The sequence below is a fragment of the Dermochelys coriacea genome, chromosome 6 (genome assembly GCF_009764565.3).
Source record: "Dermochelys coriacea isolate rDerCor1 chromosome 6, rDerCor1.pri.v4, whole genome shotgun sequence".
NCBI lineage: Eukaryota > Metazoa > Chordata > Testudines > Dermochelyidae > Dermochelys > Dermochelys coriacea.
The window spans coordinates 20,667,428-20,686,529 of record NC_050073.1 but is presented as its reverse complement, the minus strand read 5'-3'; the positions used below and the strand labels follow the sequence as shown (position 1 = coordinate 20,686,529).

At 47.2% G+C, this 19,102-nt stretch overlaps 1 protein-coding gene across 6 annotated transcripts in view; it reads right to left on the bottom strand.

Moving 5' to 3' along the window:
- The window catches only part of LSP1 (lymphocyte specific protein 1), an 81,655-nt gene that overhangs the window by 57,151 nt on the left and 5,402 nt on the right, over positions 1-19,102 (bottom strand). Inside the window, exon 1 of one of the 6 annotated variants that reach the window (XM_038407108.2) lies at positions 4,541-5,334. The exons of 3 other annotated variants lie outside the window; for them this stretch is intronic. In XM_038407108.2, the coding sequence (XP_038263036.1) occupies positions 4,541-4,599 (59 nt within the window). In that variant the 5' untranslated portion in view covers positions 4,600-5,334. Of the gene's footprint in view, positions 1-4,540; positions 5,335-19,102 lie in introns of those variants that run through there. 2 more of the 6 variants (XM_043517802.1, XM_043517801.1) reach the window with 2 other exon arrangements.

Genomic DNA, 19,102 nt, shown 5'->3' with positions numbered 1-19,102 from the left:
ATTCGGAATGACTGAAAAAATGCCTTAGATCCTTCTCTCCACTGATAGCCTCCACATCTCTTCTTGATTCCTTGGCACTCCCTTTTTCCTGTGATGATATTCAGAGTTCAGATGTTGACGTTTTGGAAATTATCCTTATTATCTCGTTTGTATTGCATTAGCACCTAGGAATGCCGGTCCTGGACCAGGACTCCACTGTGCTAGGTGCTATACAAACACAGAACCAGCCGATGAGCCCCACCCCGGGGAGTTGATCATGAATCAGTTCGAGCCTAAATCTTTTGAGTCCCTCCACACAAAGAAGGGGGAAAATAGAACCAGGTGCTATGAGAGCAGAGGCTTTTCTATTATCCCTCCTCCACACACACCCCTTCTTCAGTTGTAATAATTAATGAAACGGCTAAGGAAATCTGATTACATGAAACCATCTCAAGGTTGCTGCTCATACTCAGAAGACAGTGGAAGCTGCATTCGTAAAGATGCTATTTAAATCACTATTGAACAGAGGCACTTACAGTACAACAGTTTTATGAAGAAGTTGATTTGTGGGTTAATTAAATAGTAATATTCTATTGTACAACACTTGAGACTCAATAAATACAAAGAAGATAAAATTCTAGCAGAGGTGGCTGGTGAACTGAATTAATCAAAAGGACAAGCAATAGTTGCATATCTTATTGATAGGAATCCATTAGATAGATAGATAGATAGATAGATAGATAGATAGATAGATAGATAGATAGATAGATAGATCTGAAAATACAAAGTCCCATAGCTAGGTTTTATTATTATTGTATGCTATGTTGTTATAGCCATGTTGATCCCAGGACATTAGAGAGATGAGGTGGGCCAGGTAATATCTTTTATTGAAGCAACTTCTATCAGTGAGAGAGACAAACTCTTGAGCTTGCACAGAGCTCTTACAAGATATTAATAAAAGTTATTACCTCACCCACCTTGTCTCGCAGGTATTATCATTGCTAACTTATTACAAACAAGACAAAGCAGCCTGATGTCTGATGGATGTTCTTTTGCAATCCACTGACTGATAGAGACCATACACAACAATGGGAGATCCTAGGTACACATTGGAGAGAAGAAGAATTAGATAAGCTTGTAAACTGCCTATTCTTTTCGGATGTCATTTCTAGTTAATTACAGTCACTTGCGCTGGGTATTCTCTGCAATCATCAGGCATATCTCTGGGCTCTGTTAGCCTGATGGACACTTTCCAGTCACCAACTTTTCAGATGCAAATGACGTGCTCCTATCAAGTGTCTTCATGCAAAGCAACCCCCAGTATCCCCACTTTGTCAGTGGCCAGAAAAAGAGCAAGAAGGGCTTGTTTTACAATCCACCTCCAGGATGCAACAAGATACTGCTCATGGCCCTTCAGGGAACAACTGCCAGGGGAGAGAGCACTCACTATCATGCCATCCGTTGGGCATTAAGGCCTCAATCCAAAGTCTGTACAACTTGGAACAATCATCATTCCTGTATTTCTCCACTAGGGTCTTCACTGATAGTAAATGATGCCTATGGAAACAGCATCAGTCATTGCCGGGACACTTCTGTGGTTGACTCATGTACCTGTGGTCAGAACTTCCCCTTAAACTCTTATTTTCAGCTCCCAAAATACTTGGGGTTTTCCACTGGGCAATTTATCTGTGCAAAGTTTATCTATTCAAAGTTCATAGACCTCAAGCGTTATGCTAACCTGCTGAAGCTAATATATTTCAGGTTATAGGCCTGTAGGTTTCTTGTATTACTGCTGGATATAATTCAAAGCAAGATACAATGCAAAGCAGTAAATATAATAAAGGCAAACTAGCCCACTGGGCTTCAGTAGCAGTGAATATTAACAATGGTAAACTAGCCAACTGGGCTACACTGGACAACATGTACATTACCACATACTGAGTATATCACCACACAGGAGCACAGCAGTGAATAGCTTATGTGGGGCAATGGGGCCAGTGAAGGCTTAAGTGCAGCCCACAGAGTCTGAGGGAGCCCATGGCTGCCCTTCTCTTTAGTATGAAGGTGAAGCCCCGTTAGGCTACTGTTCCCAGTTCCCATCATGCAGCATAGCTGGGCTGCTTGAATTCTTATTAAACACTGTATGCTGGGATCTGTAGTCCCCGCGGGCCGCGCCTCCCTATTAAAGACAAGCATGGATGCAATCTCTTTATTTCCAGAAAATTAGATGCAAACTTGGGGCTGCTGGGTCCCTTGGGTCCCTTCATTGGACACAGTTACTGAGCCCTAGTGTCAAAACTAAAAGTGGGGAACGCCATCAGCAACTTCTTGCCTCCAACAGGCAAGTGTGGGAGAAAGCTCAGTGATTCAGCAGCATCTGAAGTCACTGGAGTTTAGTCTAGTTGTACACCAGTGTGACTAAGATCAGAGTCTGTCCCTGTGTTACCCATATAAATGTGACATACCAAGATGGGCACATGCACTATGTAGGCTTGCAGTGCAACCACCCGGGGATTACAGTGAACCTGGAAACTCCATTCATGTAGCAAAGCAGAATAATAGCAATACTCCCTTGCACTTCTGTTGTATCTTGAGTCCAAGAATCCCAAAGCACGTTAGGAACATGAATGAGTTCAGCCCCACACCAGTCCTGTTACAGAGTAGGAAGACAGAAAGTCCTGAATAGTTTAGTTGTGCAATCGGCAATTCTGCTTATAGCAAAACTTAGAACAAAGTTCTGTGCAGAAATATAACTCCTCTACAGGAGAGTTTCACTGTATAGGAAAATTTCTGCACAGTGTATGGACCATCCTCTGCTTATATCTGAGCAAGCCTCCTGCCTTCTGTTGACCTCAGTGGGGTTATAGCTGTGTAACCCAAGGTGAAATCCATCTCTTTTTCCCCACATGGAACAGGGGCGATGTATACAAACACCCACGCCAGAATCCATCACCCTTGTCTCCTCCAAAGAGTTTCAGCCCAGATTTGAGTTCTGGGGAAGACTGAACAGGGGAGTCTTATTTTAGTGTAACTGTTTTGCCCAGTAGCCCTCAATCCTGGTACATTCTCTGAGCTCCGTGTCCTGTGTTTGAATGCATTTGATGGTCCTATTCCACTTGCACTTCTTCACACCTTCCAACTCAGCCCCAAATGTCATGGTTACAAAATGAGATTCCATCAAATGGGGTGATTCTCCTGAGCCAGGGCTAAGCAGAGGAACATGAATGGGTCAGAATGGAGGTGACCATCCACCTGTCTCTCCAAGGGACCAATTCAATGCCAGGTGAAGTCAATGGGAGTTTTTCTGTGGTCTCCTGCAGGTATTGAACTGCCCCCCAAAAAGGGTAGTACAGGAAGTCCCTGGATTGAATGGACATGAAAAACAAATTCCTCTTGCATCCAGGAAGAGAAACGCCCTTCTGAGGTAAGGTTTGAGGCTGCAATAGTGCCAATGGGAATCCCCAAATTGAACTGAGCCTGGAGACTGGAATCCCCCCTACCCAAAAACACACACTGCAGGCGGGGACCAGCATCCATTGAGGAAGTTATACACCCCAGGGAAGACTAACATGCCCAAACTGTGGTTCCAAGGAGAGCATTAGTCTCCAGTGCTCCCATTTCCCACACCACTACGTCAAACTTAGCATTAAAGTAAAGAACAGAGCAGGGAGTTTCCCCTGTTGAATCTGAGTTTTCGACACCTTCCTGCATGGTTCACGATAAGCTTCCATAATGCCTGTAATCATCCGGGTGTTGGGGACACTGAGGCAAAGGTCTAAGGAGCAAAAGTGGTGTTTCTACACCGCATTAGAAAGCAGCATGGTTGCAACTGAGTGGAGTCCCAGTCTCAGTAACTGAACAGAGCAGAGTGCAGCCATCCTTCCCAGAGAGATCTGGGCTCAGCATTTATTGAAAAAAGGAACCAAGGATCTTCTAATTGTCCAACAATCTGCCCAAGCAGTTACACCCAGATGCTCAGGTGGTGTAAATCAGCATCTCCAATGAAATCAATAGACTGATGCAGATTTACATCAGCTGAGGATCTGGCCCTTTAAGGATTGTTGCCTAAAAACACACATACATTGCACAAAATAGCCCCGAAAAACTTTGCTAGACCGAGCCCCTCTCCTTCAGCTGAGATACACACAAACTCTCCAAGCCTAAAGGAAAAATCAGCAGGTTCAGGTAAATATCACAGTACAGTCATGTTTAGCTATTTTAACTATGTGCTTCTGGAAAAGCCATCAGTAAGCTCAGCTCTGCCTTGCTGATATTGTTATTTGGGGTTTATTTATTTTCCCTGCTTCCAAGATGCTCTGTCTGCTTCAGAGCCCTGTTAATGAATAGGTTCAACTGATTTACATATACGTGTGCACAAATATACCACAACGGAACAATATTCTTCTTGCCATGAAGCGGACACATTTCTCTCTGTGGAAGAAACAACCCATGGAGTTTGGAATTAGCCAAATCAAATTGGCATGGTGGAAGATCAATGGGCTGAGCTCCATGGAACAAAGAATCCTGCCTCTCTGACTTTGCTAGGCAGGTACAGACTTACCTTATGAGGTTCTGTAAGCCTTGTTTGCTGGAATTCCTCCTCAGGATCGCACTGGTCATTGTGGGAGAGGCTGATCTCAGGGCAGGCTCACAGATCCTGGCTGCTAAACCTCCTTTTCCTACTTTTTTTTAATTTTCCTTTTTTCTAAAAAAAAATAAAAATAATCCTCTCCCACTCTCTCTCTTCAGGAAGTTCTGCAGCTGGTTTCCTTTTGTTTCTCTAAGGCCCCTGTTCAGCCCCCCTCTTGTCTCCTCCACCTCTACCTCCTCCACAGCCTAGTGGAAATGTCAGAGAAAAATCTTTCAGAGAGCAGCTTTGTAGTTCGAGGCAAAGCAGGGTCCCCTCCCTGCTCCCATCTGACTGCTGAGTGAGCTCAATGCAAAGCTTAAACCTCTCCTTTGCTCTAAAGGCTATTCTTCTTCTCTTTGGCTATCTGTTTCTATCTCTCCTCTCTTACACTCCTTCTGGTTTATGTTTCTTTGTTTCTCATCTTTTTCTCTCCTTCTGTTCCCCCTCCCCCACTCCTCATTTTCCTTCTCTTTTTCTTCACTTTCTGATCTGTTTCTTTCTGCATTAACTAATTGCATAAATTAGGAACAAAAGCCACTCAGGGACACAAAACCTGATTAGGGGAAAGATAGCAGAGGACAGATTTACAACTCTGGAGCCAGATCTTGAGCTTGCGTAAATCAGCAGCAATCCATTAAAATCAGTGGCGCAACTCCAGTTTGCACCAGCTGAGAATCTGACCCATAGCCTCCATAGTCTAAATCTACGCTTAAAAATTAATTTCAAGTCTCAGCAACTTGCAAAGGGGTTGCAACACTTTGTGGTTAAAAATGCTGTATCAAAGAATGAAGTGCAATATGATCCCGTTTGCATCAGGCTGATTCAGAGTACTGCATCTGAAGTGGACAGAGCACTGGCCTGGGATTCAGAACAACTAGGTTCTGTTCCCATCTCTACTGCTGACTTGCTGGGTGAGCTTGGGTCAATCATTTCCGTGCTCTGTGCCTCAGTTTCTCCATCCACAAAATGGGAGTGATGAGACTGGCCTCCTTCATAAAGTGCTTTGCAATCTACTGAAAAGTGCTGAATCAGATTTTGGTGTCATTATTATGATGTCAACTGGGTGGTCTTGGATACGGCTCTGGACTATGCCTCAGAACGTGACGTGCATTCTACTTCTGGCTCTGCCCCATCCCGCCAAGTGATGTTGGACAAGTTACTGTGCCTCTGGGTATTAAATGTTTAAAAAAAAACACTTAAAAATGGGTTTCTTTGTTAATTTGTTATGTATTTACCAAACAGCCCATAAATGATGAGAAATAATAAAAGCAGCTAAGCACAGTAGTTGCTCTTGCGCTAGGGTCACGGATGGACTATGTGCTGGAGTATATTTATTTTACACTTCTAAATTCTGTGAGGATAGGTGGAACTAGGAAAGCAATCAGCGAAGGTCTCTAATATTCAAAAAGATAAAGGCCCTGCCCCTGCAAGCATGTATACGTGTGTTTGGCTTTAAGCAGACTCACTCCCACTGACTTAATTGAGACTGCTCAAACGCTTAAAGTTAAGCACATGTCCAAGCATTTGCAGGATCAGAGCCTATGGTCTTTTGAAGTCACTGGCCGAATGCCCAATGGCTTCCTGCAAGATGGAGGGGTGAGGAGAGGGCCTGATCCAGCAAACTTTCATTGATTTCAATGAGGCAGGATCCAGCTCTTAGTATAGGGCCGACCATCCGGATGGTACCATTCTAGGGTTTTTATAAGGGGCTGGTGGTGAATGCGAGCCGAGACAAAGAGGTGATGAAGCTAACTATGGCATGGCCAGAACAACTGCTGCTGAATGAAATCACAGCTCTTATTATAGCCAGAGATGCCACACAATCCGTAGCAAACTCAGGAGGGGCAGAGAGGAATGTGAAAGACTTGGGTTTGATAACTATGGGGAGGCTGGGAGCACAGGCTTGCTGTGAGAGGTGGACATGGGCTTACCGGGAGGCATATGAGACCAGATCCTCACTTGGTGTAAACTGGCACAGAAACATTTGCTTCAGTGGAGCTATGCTGATTTACACCAGCTGAGGACTGGTCCAGAGATAATTATCTTGCCCACATCCCTCCACTCAATAAACACCAGTGCCTGGTGGCAAAGAAGCCAAAGAAACAGCCGACTGTTAAATATATAAGAGTTTTCAAACCAAAACTTTTAGCCTAGAGGAGGAGATAGAGTCCAGTGGTGCTAAAATCCAGCACCATAGTCAATTCTGCATAGAAGCTAGAAGTGGGTGCCCTTCTATAAACAACGCCCTTCCCCTCAAGGGCTCATGTCCTCAGGTAGTGCAGAAGCCTAAATGCAGAGGAGGATGTGGGTGTTTGCTCGCTGTATGGCAGATGGATTTCCTGAGCCAGCAGGGCATCTAGGATCAAGGAGAAGCTGGTCGGATTAGCTGTCTTAAGGGGAATCAGGCAGGGTGAAAGGTGGGAGGGGAGATAAGATCTTTGGAATGAACTGAGGAGGGTGACTCAAAGTAACTGGAGGGTGGGGGCAGAATACACCATGATATGCAAAGGGGGCGGGGGGTTACACTTCCCATTGCATTATACAGGGTACGGGAATTCCCAGGTACCACTCCCTGATTGCAAATTCCCCAGGCTGGTGTGATGGGTTTGTGATGCTCCTCCTATAGTGAAGATTAATCAACATCCCTTCCCTTTCATCTCTGTCAGAGAATGCAGGAGATCTGGTGGGAGGAACATACATGTCCAGCGGTGGGATGGTCACACAGAACCCCACCGATGAGGGCCAGGGGAGTGCTTCTGTTTAAATGCCTGCATCTCCCAGACCCGTCTCTCCAGTGTGCGAAAGGAAAATGCTAGTGATTGCACTTGGGGATGATCCATTCCCCTTGACTTAATTCAACTGGGGACACTGCAACTTTATTTTAAAAATTAAAAAAAAAAATCACAAAAGTTATGAGCAAGGGGGATCCCTATCTTACCCCCTCACAGCTCGACATGGTTGGCCTGCCAGAGGCAATTGTGCAGGGGAAGCCCTCAGCCCCACTCTGTATAGAATAGGCAATCTCTCTCCCCCACCACCACCACCACCCCGGCTCAAGATGGAGCATAGCTGCTTCAACATGATTTATACTTCCATTCAAAGGCAGCTAGGGCTTAGCATCAGCCGTGGTCCCATCTGCCCAGCTCCTATAGCACTGCCCACATAAACCTCAGGGTGCCATTCTAGAAACAGCAATGATGCTGCGGTAAGAAAAAGACACCAATCAAAAAAAAGACGATTCGTTTTCCTGCTGGAGTTTAACAAAAAATCAATCAAAGAAATCCCTGCAGGGGTGTGGTGCATTTAGCACAAGACAAGACAGGGACAATAATACAGGGCAGTTTTCTAGTGCCTAGCATGCATCCTCTAAGCCAGAGGCTCATAAAGAACTTTCCAGCAACAGACAAAAAGGGAAAGCTTTAAAGGTGAGTGGGATGGGGCGGAAATGACTCAGTTCTGTTGCCCTGGGATGGAGGGAGGGAGTCCCAGAGAGATATGGCTGCACCAGTTCTCATTAATGACACAATCGCTCTGCTATGTAGCCCGGGTTGCAAAATCATTTTGGAGGCTAAAGTATGTCTAGCAAAAAACAAGACTGTAGCAAAGAAATGCAACCAGAGTGATTTGCTCTAACACCGTTGCAATCAAAGGTCCCAGTCCGGGACCTGATTGGGCATGAGCATGTAATCTGGCTACCTAGGATCCCAATCTTTTAGGGGCACCTCCAGCCCTGTTGCCTTGCCCTGCTGTGCACCAACACAGTTTCTGGAAAGCTGTTGCTTTAAGTACACCCCACACAGCACTGTCTGAGAGGGCTGACACCCCCCTGGGCAGATCCTGGCTGCTCTGGCCGCCTGACCCCCCAGCACAGCTTTTGGCAGGGGGAGCTGCCCCTTTAAGTGTGCTCCCTCTGCACCCGTAGCCAGGAGCCACTTCCCCAATACAGCTCCAGCCAGAACAGTAAAATATCTAGTGCCAGTTCAGGGCCCAGTCCTTGAAGATCCTGAGCACCCTCAACTCCCAGAGATGGGAGCAGAGGGTGCTCAGCACCTGACAGGATCAGCCCCAGCATTTGTGGAATGTGCCTGTTTACCGTGTTGGGATGCCAAACCCGCTGCGATCATCCGCCCTCTGCCCCACCTTTCCACTGACTTCAACAGGCCTGGGATCAGGCCCCAGCACTGTGGAGCACGGGAGTGACCTGGATTTTTAAGCATGAGTGGAATTATTGATGGAGCAGCACGGGCTGCTTCAAAATGACTAGAAAACATGGGGATGAATTGAAAGGCACTTCATTTAGATGGAGGGGAAGGAAGCCACCTTTGTGTTTCCCCACAGTCTGAGGCAGCTGGCCCTGTCCAAGCTCTGGTTTCACTTAGAGCAGTCTGGAGGCTGCTCTAGCTTATGTTCTACTTCTCACAGCCCCTTGCAAGAGCACAAAATGCCCATTGTTCAGTGCACTCAGCTACACCCCTTTTCTGTCCCTCCAGGAGGGGTGGGAGTGGGGCCAGGATAGGGCTGCTCTACTCCAGCAGAGGTTCCCCTTTACACAGACCATATTTCATGTCCTTTAAGACCCCCTTACACCACAAGAGAAGCATAAAGGATCTTGGGTGCTTTGGAGAATCGGGCCCTAGAACTTTAATTTTTTCAGATTAGCCCATTTGCTGTGTTCCCTCAAGTCCCATGGAAGACGTGTCCTGGGCATATTTTTTTCCTCCCCATGGTTCCTTTTTAGAAGCTCTTCATGCTTGTTTCCCCTCTTCACTGACTACACTGAGTCCATTTCCCACAGGAACTCTGGGTAAAGAAATTGCATCCTAACTGCATCTTTAGCGAGACCCTTGGTCAACTTCAACCTGTGCCTGGTGGTTCTTGTATTAGCTGCCAGCTCAAATAGTCCAGTCGCAGTGATTCTCTTGGTGCCCTTTGCCGATTTCCTACACATCGGTAATGCCCATTGGCACACCTCCACATGCCCTATCCACCAGGTAAGGCACCCCAACGTGACAGGTTACTTTCAGGAGATCTCACAGTAAGACGGGGTGAGTGCACACCCCATGCCATTACTCTGTCTGTAATACTCCCGCATGGCCACTCTGCCTCTCAAAAGGGTCATTTACACACCATCCTGCCAGTGAACCATTGCATTGGACTTTTCAGCAAAATTGGTGTTGAGAGCCCTGGTGTTGATGATATGGCAGGGAGGTGCGCTGTTTCCTAGCTGGTACAATCCTTCATACACCATCATCTTCATGTTCTACTTTTCCCATCACTACCCCCCCCCCCCCGCCCCATGGACCCACATTTCTCAGAAAGTCTGACAGAAGTAGGTCTTTTGGGATTATCTTTACAGCATTTGTCCTTCATCTTCAAACCCTGGCTCAATGAGAAGGGACGTGTTAATTGGAATGCCAGTCTAATGGATATGTAAGTAACCAATGGTGCGTGTGCTCTAGCCTGTGAAAGAAATGTTACTTACTGATGTGTGGGATCCCAATTAATATGTCCCATCTCATTTTGCTGAAGCTTGAAGATCGGCAGCCAACCACGTTAAAGGTAATCCCAGTGAAACAGGGGCATTAACAGTCTCAAATATCTTTCAAGTAGGAGCAGCCACTTATAAACTCGTTGAATACACAATCAGGATTCTAGGACAGGATGGCTCATTTTGTGGGATTATACCAAGCTATTATGATTTTCAGGGTTTAATCCTGTAAGAAAGAAAGGAAGAGCCAGCAGATGGTCCCTTCTCTCCCTTAAGGGGCTGACAAGTGTTGAGTTTTCTGTCGCTCATTAGCAACACCCTACTCGCTGGTTTAGGAGCAGCGTTGCCAGGCCCCGAAAAAAGGCCAAGGTGCAGACTGATGGCTCTAATGAGAGCTTCTATAACTCCAGGTGGGTGTGAATGTGTGTGAGATGAGGGTGGTCTGCTGGTTAAAGCAGACGATGGCCAATTGGATAAAACAGATAACTGGGAGTCAGGAAATCTGAGTTGTGTTCATGACTCCACTACATACTTGCTGGTTGGGGCAAGTCTGTACCTCAGTTTCCTCCAGTGAAAAATGGAAACAAAATTACTTACCTGCATGATAAGCATGTTAGGTGGCTTAATTCATAAATGTCTCTATAGCCTTGCCAGATCCTCAGATGGGAAGGGCTATAGACATGCAAAATGTTCTCATCAAGAGGCAAGGGAGTTACAGGGAGAGAAGAGTCTGTGATTCTCCTCAGGATTGCCCCTGGAAGCAGAGCACTCCCGCTGGGCAAAACCCACCTCCCTTTCCACAGCCTGAGAGGCAAAACGGTTTGTTTAGGACCACGGTGACAGACTCCTAGGAACAGCAGGTGTTTCACAGCATCCCAGGAGAGGATGCCTTGCTTAGGAGAGTCGAAGACGAGGGCAGAGAGGGAAGAAAAGAGGACAAGCGGGGAGAGAGGCTGAGAGAAAGATGCTGAAAAGACAAAAAAAAGTGGGCAAGGGAGAGAGTTGGTGAGACCACTGTTATTCATATAACAGGAGCCCCAGCTGGGATCAGGGCACCCTTGTGCTAGGTGCTGTACAATCATGTAATAAGAGACACGTCTTGTACCAGTGATTTTACAGATTAAGATAGACACATTATTTGACAAGCAGGGAACTAAGGCAGAGAGGCAGTTGCCTAAGGTGACAGGAAGCCTATAGTAGAGCTGGGAACTGAACCTAGATTGTCTGAGCTTCTGTCCACTGCCTCAACCACAAGAGCATCTTCCTCTCTAGAGCCCCATAATCACAGGATCTGGGGCTTGGAAACGGCTTCTGGGGGTATCTCTCAGGCCTGCAAGGCAGCTGGAAAAGTCTCAGGACTTTTGGTTGTGTAGCACCTGCAGGTGGCCTGGTCATGGGTGGTATAAGCATGAGAGAGATGATAACCAGGAGAGAAAAGGGAGAGAAAGGTGGTGCCTAGGTCAACCACAAAGAAGGCAGCTCTTAGATCACACCCCAGACAGCGTTCATTTAGACTGAGATGTTCAAAGCTGCCCTAAGGGATTGGACACCCCATTTCCAATGAAATAAACAGGAACTGCGCACCCAAATCCCGTGGGCAGTTCTGCAAACCGTCCACAGCCTTAAACATGAGATGCATTCCTTATTTTTCCAATTACAGAAATATGAACATGTATTTGATGTCCATTATTTTTCCAGCTGGAAAAGAAACGAGGCTATTAAGTGGTGGAGGGGGTGGTGTACAGGCAATCAGAGAAGAAACCTTCAGCCTTTTCTATTCTCCATCATAGGCAGGACTGGGTGCGATCCGCCACGCCCCTGCTTTGCCAAATGGCATTTGTGCAACGTATGCAAGTGTCCACTGAGACCAACACGTTCAACTCAATTGTTGTTCCATATTTGAACCAAAATCTCCTGCTGATATTACAGCCCGGGGAGTTAAACTCTGCCATGGAATCTTCCCCTCCATTTTTTTCCCCCCTACTTAAGTTGGTCAGTAGGAAAACCAGCGACAAAGCTCCAGTGTTGGTTATTTTGGCTGGGATGGTGAATCATAGACTGGAAGACTAAGGGACCATTATGATTATCTAGTTCAGTGGTTCTCAACTGGGGGTACATGTACCCCTGGAGGTATGCAGAGGTCTTCCAGGGGGTACATCAGCTCATCTAGATATTTGCCTAGTTTTACAACAGGCTACATAAAAAGCACTAGCGAAGTCAGTACAAACTAAAATTTCATACAATGACTTGTTTATATTGCTTTATATACTATACACTGAAATGTAAGTACAATATTTATTTTACAATTATATGGTAAAATCAGAAAGTTAGCAATTTTTCACTAACAGTGTTGTCTGACACTTGTATTTTTATGTCTGGTTTTGTAAGCAAGTAGTTTTTAAATGAGGTGAAACTTGGGGGTACACAAGACAAGTCAGTCTCCTGAAAGGGGTATGGTAGTCTGGAAAGGTTGAGAGTAGGGATGTAAATATTGTTTAAAAAGTTAACCATTTAAACAATTAAAATTATATCATTTAATCAATTAACCAATTAAAGGGAGAGGGGCTGGGGGGGCTCCGGCCAGCCGTCATGGCTGGGGGGGGCTCCGGCCAGCCGTCATGGCTGGGGGGGGCTCCGGCCAGCCGTCATGGCTGGGGGGGCTCTGGTCAGCCGTCATGGCTGGGGGGGCTCTGGTCAGCAGTCATGACTGGAGTTGCTCCAGCCGGCCGATGCGGCTGGGGCTGGAGTTGGCAGGCCGGCGCAGCTGGGCTGCTCCATCCACTGCGGCTGGGGCTGGTGTTGGCTGGCAACCCGGGGCTGGGGGTGGCATGCCAGGTGGCCCGGGGCTGGGGGCGGCGGGCCGGCCAATATAGTGGACTGGATCCTTAGCTGGTTAAACCAGCACCATGCCACTGAAGTCAATAAAGCTACTTCAGTTTACACCAGCTGTGGAGCTGATCCGTTCTAAGTACCCATCTTTAGATCAGAGATGTCTCTGCTGTATGCCCACAGTCCCGTTACTGCTGAGTCAGTGAGGGTGTTATCCCCAGTCCCAACTCCTCGGCCAAGGAAGGCTAGCTCATTGCAGTAAGTAAAAGACCTTGATTTAATATTTAGCAGCCCAGGGTCATCACCCACTTTTCCCATGAGGGAGGGGGCTGCCAGCCGTCCTGCCCCTACTTTGCACTAAATGAAATCCCCAGTGAGTCTGGAGTGGGCCTGCCCCTTGTGAGAGACAACTCAGACTGCTGAAGCCCAGGATTAAGGCACTCAGGCAGCTGCCTCGCACATCTGGTGTGTATTAAGACGGATAGACTGGCAAAGAAAATACACTGCGATTCCAAGCAAGAATGGTTAACCCATTCATTGCTAGGTCACCACAGGCACGCATTCCTGTAGCAGTTTTCAGTGGAACATCAGGCAGTGGAAGGATAGGCTTTGGCTAAGGTCCTGGGCTAGGACTCAGGAGATAGAAGTTCAATTCTCAGCTATGCTACAGGCTTCCGAAGTGATCTTGTTTAAAGTCTCTGTGTCTCAGGTCCGCATCTGGGAAAAAGGGGATCATGCTTCCTCTCTCCCTGGCATATTTTGGTTCTATACTATTTGGGATAGACACTGTGTCTTATTACGTATGTATCTATACATTGCAGAGCACAATGGGGTGCTGATCTCAGCTAGGCCCTCTAGGTGCTATGGTCCTACAAAGTATGAGAATAATACCAGCTTTGTACAGCCATACTATACAGGGGCCTGTATCTCAAAGTATGCACAGCGGCATCCGGGGTAGATGCCTGTGGCACATAGACCAGGTACAGCTGCCCTGGAGCAAGCGACTGGCTTGGTAGTGTTCCCAGTGGCACATGTCTGTTGGAATACCATGGAGTACTAAAACAGAGGGACCTATGAATTCCAGTTGTACCATGCTAAATACCTCCCAGAATGTTTCTTAGGCTATCCGGATTCCTTAGAGAAGACTCGAGGAAATATTTCCAGGAGGGCTAGCTCCTGCAGCAGATCCAGGGGGACCCCAATGGCCATCACACTAGACGTGAAATCCTATTAGAAGAGTGATAGACTCAAGATGGGTTAGGGCACAGAAAGCCAGGCCAAGGCTAGTTGAGGTCAAAGCGAGTGTCAGCTAATGAAGTATTCCCAGGGAAAGCATAGCCCACACACTGTGCAACATGAGAGCAGATTCCATTACTCCCAGACAGAGGGGGCTAGCCCTAACAGAGCAGGAAGCTTGCCAGGAAGCTCATGCTGCTAAAATTGTGACTGGTGCCGCCGGAGTCCTCGCTGGGTGCTGCTGTGGGAAAGCTCACAGTGCTGGAGTCCAGACAGATACCTACAGGCAGGGCCAGCCCTAGGAGTCTCACTGTTTTTTGCTGCCAAGGGCGGAAAATGTTTTTGGCGCTGCCCTCCCTGGCTGGCCGAGAAAAAATATCTCACACACAGCCAAGCACGGAGCAACATGAGGGCCAAGGCAATCGCCCTGCTTACAGGGCACTGCTGTGGAGAAGCTCACATTGAGAAGAGACGCAAAGCAAAATAAGTGTTTGCAATGCGTGACTTCAGGAGCACATTGAATTTGTTCACTAGATAAATGGGTATTAAGGAAAGAGAGACACTACAAGGAAATAAGAGTGGATTAAGGTATCAGCAGCTCTAGGGCACCCCTCTCAGGAGCTCTTGATGCACAGGGTGTGCAAGGGCAAGTCCCACAAGGAGGGAGATGTAGCCAGGACATTCCTATGCCCCAACTACTCCTGGCTGCTGGGCCAGCCCACAAGCGCTGTTGGCAGATGGGTTCAGGCTGCTCTAACCTGTGCCAAGGGCCAAACCAGCCCCAGCCTGCCCCCACTACCTTTTCCATCCCACTCAGTCCCTGCACTGAGCAGATCCCTGGCCCAGGGATGAACAGGCCCATAGCGGTTCCTTCAGAGCATGCGGTCCAGTATAGCCAAAGACAGGGATTGTCAGGCCTAGGTGCCCAACTACGTCTGAATTTCAATGGGATCTGGGCATCAACCTACATCCCTGAGACTCTTTTGAAAATACCAAACCAAATCTTCCCACTCCCAAGCGGTCTCTTCAGAGTGCAGCCCCCAGGCCCTCCCATTCAGAGGAAATGGGAGGAAACAAAGTTGCTCAGTGACACTCAGTGAGGAGGTCACTGCTTTGAGCTGTTGGCAACAGTAGGTTCCCCTCCTGGACTTGTTGGTCTGATGCGTGCAGTTGCTCTGAGGTGTCCTCCAAGGGGAAGGCAGGAGTAGGAGAAGGAAGAGTGCACAGAGGAGACAGCAGCCAATCTGGCGAGCGTCCACAAGCAGGAGGAAAGATGAGTGGAGGAAAAGGCAGCCATTTATGGTCCATCCCCATTGTGAAGTACAAAGAAAGAGAAAGAGAGAGAGGCATTTGCTGAGTTAGAGCTGTCCAGAAGCAAGCTACCGTCCCAAGCATGGTCAGCCCTCACGACTGTAGACAGGGATACCACGATGCATTACTGGGGCCTTAGCCTCCTGCCACCGGATAGCAACAGCTCCCACTGGCCTCAGGGGCAGTTGGCTGGCTCTGAGAAGGGAAAGTTCATTATTTGTATTATGGTAGCAGCTAGAGGCACCGACCAAGATGGTGGGCACTGTTGTGCCAGGTGCTGTCCTGCCCAAAAGTGCTTCCAATTAAGGTCACACAAGAACAGAGCCCAGGTCTCCTTGCTCCCAAGCCAACACTATCCACTGGGCCCGGTTACTTCATAGACCGGTCAAACTCTGCTATGGGGAAGTTCATGCTGCTGAGACCCTTGCTCTGGGGAAGCATAGGTGTTTAAAGTGCATTTATTCCTCACACACAGAAGTCCTCTGCTTGCCCACAGAATGGGCCCAACATGGACAGTGGCGATGTAAGTACAGCCTTGTCTGTCAGTCCTGGGAATGGAACAACCAGGGCTGCTGCAGGTCAGAATTGAAGGACATGAGTTTTAACTCCCTAGCTGCTTGCTGAACTGTCTGCCAGGGAAAGGTGGGGCACCATGATTAACCATAATTCATTAAACATTAGCCAGCATTTGTGCAGCACTTTGAAGTGGTAAAGCACCCATGCATAATAACTGTGCAGAATCATAATTAGGTGCATTGGCAGAGCTACAGGGGTGGGGGAATAACAACAGGGGATGCTGTGGTTCAAAAATAAGGAGCATGGTGGGGCTGTGAGAGGGCCTGGAATAGCAGAGATCAGACCTGAGGGTCAAAGCTGTTATGGGCTCCACGACTGGAATCCCAAGGCATGCAGCAGGTCAGGATGGAGGTGTATTGCTCTTAACCACTCAGTTGCTAAATGACATATCAGATCCAGCTAAAAAAAGTGGGGTGGGCCCAGTGTTCCTGGCAGATAGCTGTGATAAATCCCAAGATTCCAGACAATGGAAGGGAAATTGCATTCACAGTTGGGAACATAAGAACAGCCATACTGGGCCAGCCAAAGGTCCATCTAACCCAGTATCCCTGACAGCCAACGCCAGGTGCCCCAGAGGGAATGAACAGAACAGCTAATCATCAAGTGATCCATCCCCTGTCGCCCATTCCCAGCTTCTGGAAGACAGAGGCTAGATAGGGACACCATCCCTGCCCATCCTGGCTAATAGCCATTGATGGACCGATCCTCCATGAACTTATCTAGTTCTTTTTTGAACCCTGTTATAGTCTTGGCCTTCCCAACATCCTCTGGCAAGGAGTTCCATAGGTTGACTGTGTGTTTTGTGAAGAAATACTTCCTTTTGTTTGTTTCAAACCTGCTGCCTATTAAATTCATTTGGTGATCCCTAGTTCTTGTGTTATGAGAAGGAGTAAATAACACTTCCTTAATTACTTTCTCCACACCAGTCATGATTTTATAGACCTCTAGCATATCCGCTCTTTGTCATCTCTTTTCCAAGCTGAAAAGTCCCAGTCTTATTAATCTCTTCTCATATGGCAGCCGTTCCATACACCTAATAATTTTTGTCGCCCTTTTCTGAATTCTAATATATCTTTTTTGAGATGGGGCTACCACATCTGCACACAGTATTCAATATGCGGGAGTACCATGGATTTACAGAGATGCAATACGATATTTTCTGTCTTATTATCTGTCCCTTTCTTAATGATTCCCAACATTCTGTTTGCTTTTTTGACTGCTGCTGCACAATGAGTGGATGATTTCAGAGAACTATCCACAGTGACTCCAAGATCTTTCTTGAATGGTAACAGCTAATTTAGACCCCATCATTTTATATGTATATTGTGATTATGGGCCAGGTACATTCTGGCAGCTGTGTAGGGGGTAAGGACATCTGCTAGAGGACTGATGGCTGACGGAACAAACACATAAAACCAGTAGGAGGTGATATTTTGCCCTTTTCTCACATCCTCTCACTGAGACTCTCAAAGTGCTTTGGGAGCATTAACTAATTAAGCTCCAAGCACACCGGTGAAGGAGGTAAGGGTTACTAATGCTATCTTAACCATGAGAAACCTGAGGGATACAAAGATTACATAACTCTCCCAAGGTCACATAGCCTGTAAGTAGCAGAGCTGAGAACGAAGCTGCAAATCTTGTCTTCTATTTGAGCTCAGAACAATCTGTGCAATGGCATTCACAAAGACATCCCATAAGGCTGCCCTCTTGACTAGGACATGGCTGGCTGTGTTAGGCAAGGGTTAAAGCTTCCACTCCCCCAGAACTTTGCCTTGAAACACCGGCTTTTCGCATTCTAGCTCTCTCCTTCCTGCTGCCTTATGAAATAACCATGAGCAGAGCATGCCCCCTTGTGGCTGATGGAGGCAAATGCTTCACATCGCTGCCTGGGCTTAAGAACAGGTGTTCGTGTGGCAGAGTCCTCCCATTTTCCATGCATCCAAACCAGCAGCAAACAGCGCTTGGTGGTTCTATAATAGCAGCCGTGTTAGTCTGTATCCGCAAAAAGAAAAGGAGTACTTATGGCACCTTAGAGACTAACAAATTTATTTGAGCATAAGCTTTCGTGAGCTACAGCTCACTTCATTGGATGCATTTGCTGGAAATTTGTTAGTCTCTAAGGTGCCACAAGTACTCCTTTTCTTTTTTGCGAATACAGACTAACACAGCTGCTACTCTGAAAGCCTAACCGGTGCAATGCAAGAGACAACACGTTCCATGTTCATGGACTGAACAGAGACACTGGATTGATGGCTTATGACAACAAACTGTAACCCAATAACAACTCCCCTAACTGTCTTCCCCTTCCTTCCTTTCCTGAAGGGGTGTTAACAGGCCACTTCACCTTGAAGTGTCCCTTGAAATATGTGTTAACTGCTTATGCTACACGATCTGTTCAGCTTGTATTTGGCTGTGGCACTCTGAGTACGTTTCCCACACCTGAAGAAGGGCCCTGCCTAAGCTTGAAAGCTTGTCTCTCTCACTAACAGAAGTTGGTGCAATAAAAGATATTCCTTCACCCACCGACACCCTTACACAGTGCCCCAGCCGTTCTAGTGCCTCGCTGTTTTGTGCACTGCTAATAAGAACTCAGAAACCATCTTAACCTGGACACTGCCACCATCTCTCCAGTGCCATCATCACCTACTGTACGCAGCATCCACCTCCCACCTCACCTGGGTAGTGCCGCAACCATTCCAGGAGCAACCTGTAAAATCTGCCACACACTGTCATTTCCAGCCTGTTCCATACAATGCTACAGCCACTGCCCACCCATTCCCAGCTCTGCCACTGGTCCTCCAGCCCACACAGCGCCACATCCCTGCAGCTGTGTTATTCCAAGCCAACCTGTGTGTTGCCAGAGCCCAGCTACTGCCAGCCCAACCTGGGCCATGCCACTGCTCTTGCTTTCACTACCCCTTTGCTCCACCACACAGCTCCCCTCATTTTGCATGTGCCCCCATCAAACTCCTTTGAGCTGCAAAGTTTAGTTTCAGAGTCTGGAACTTTTTGCTCCATTCTGAGGTGCAGCGGTTTGGTATAAGCCTGTCTCT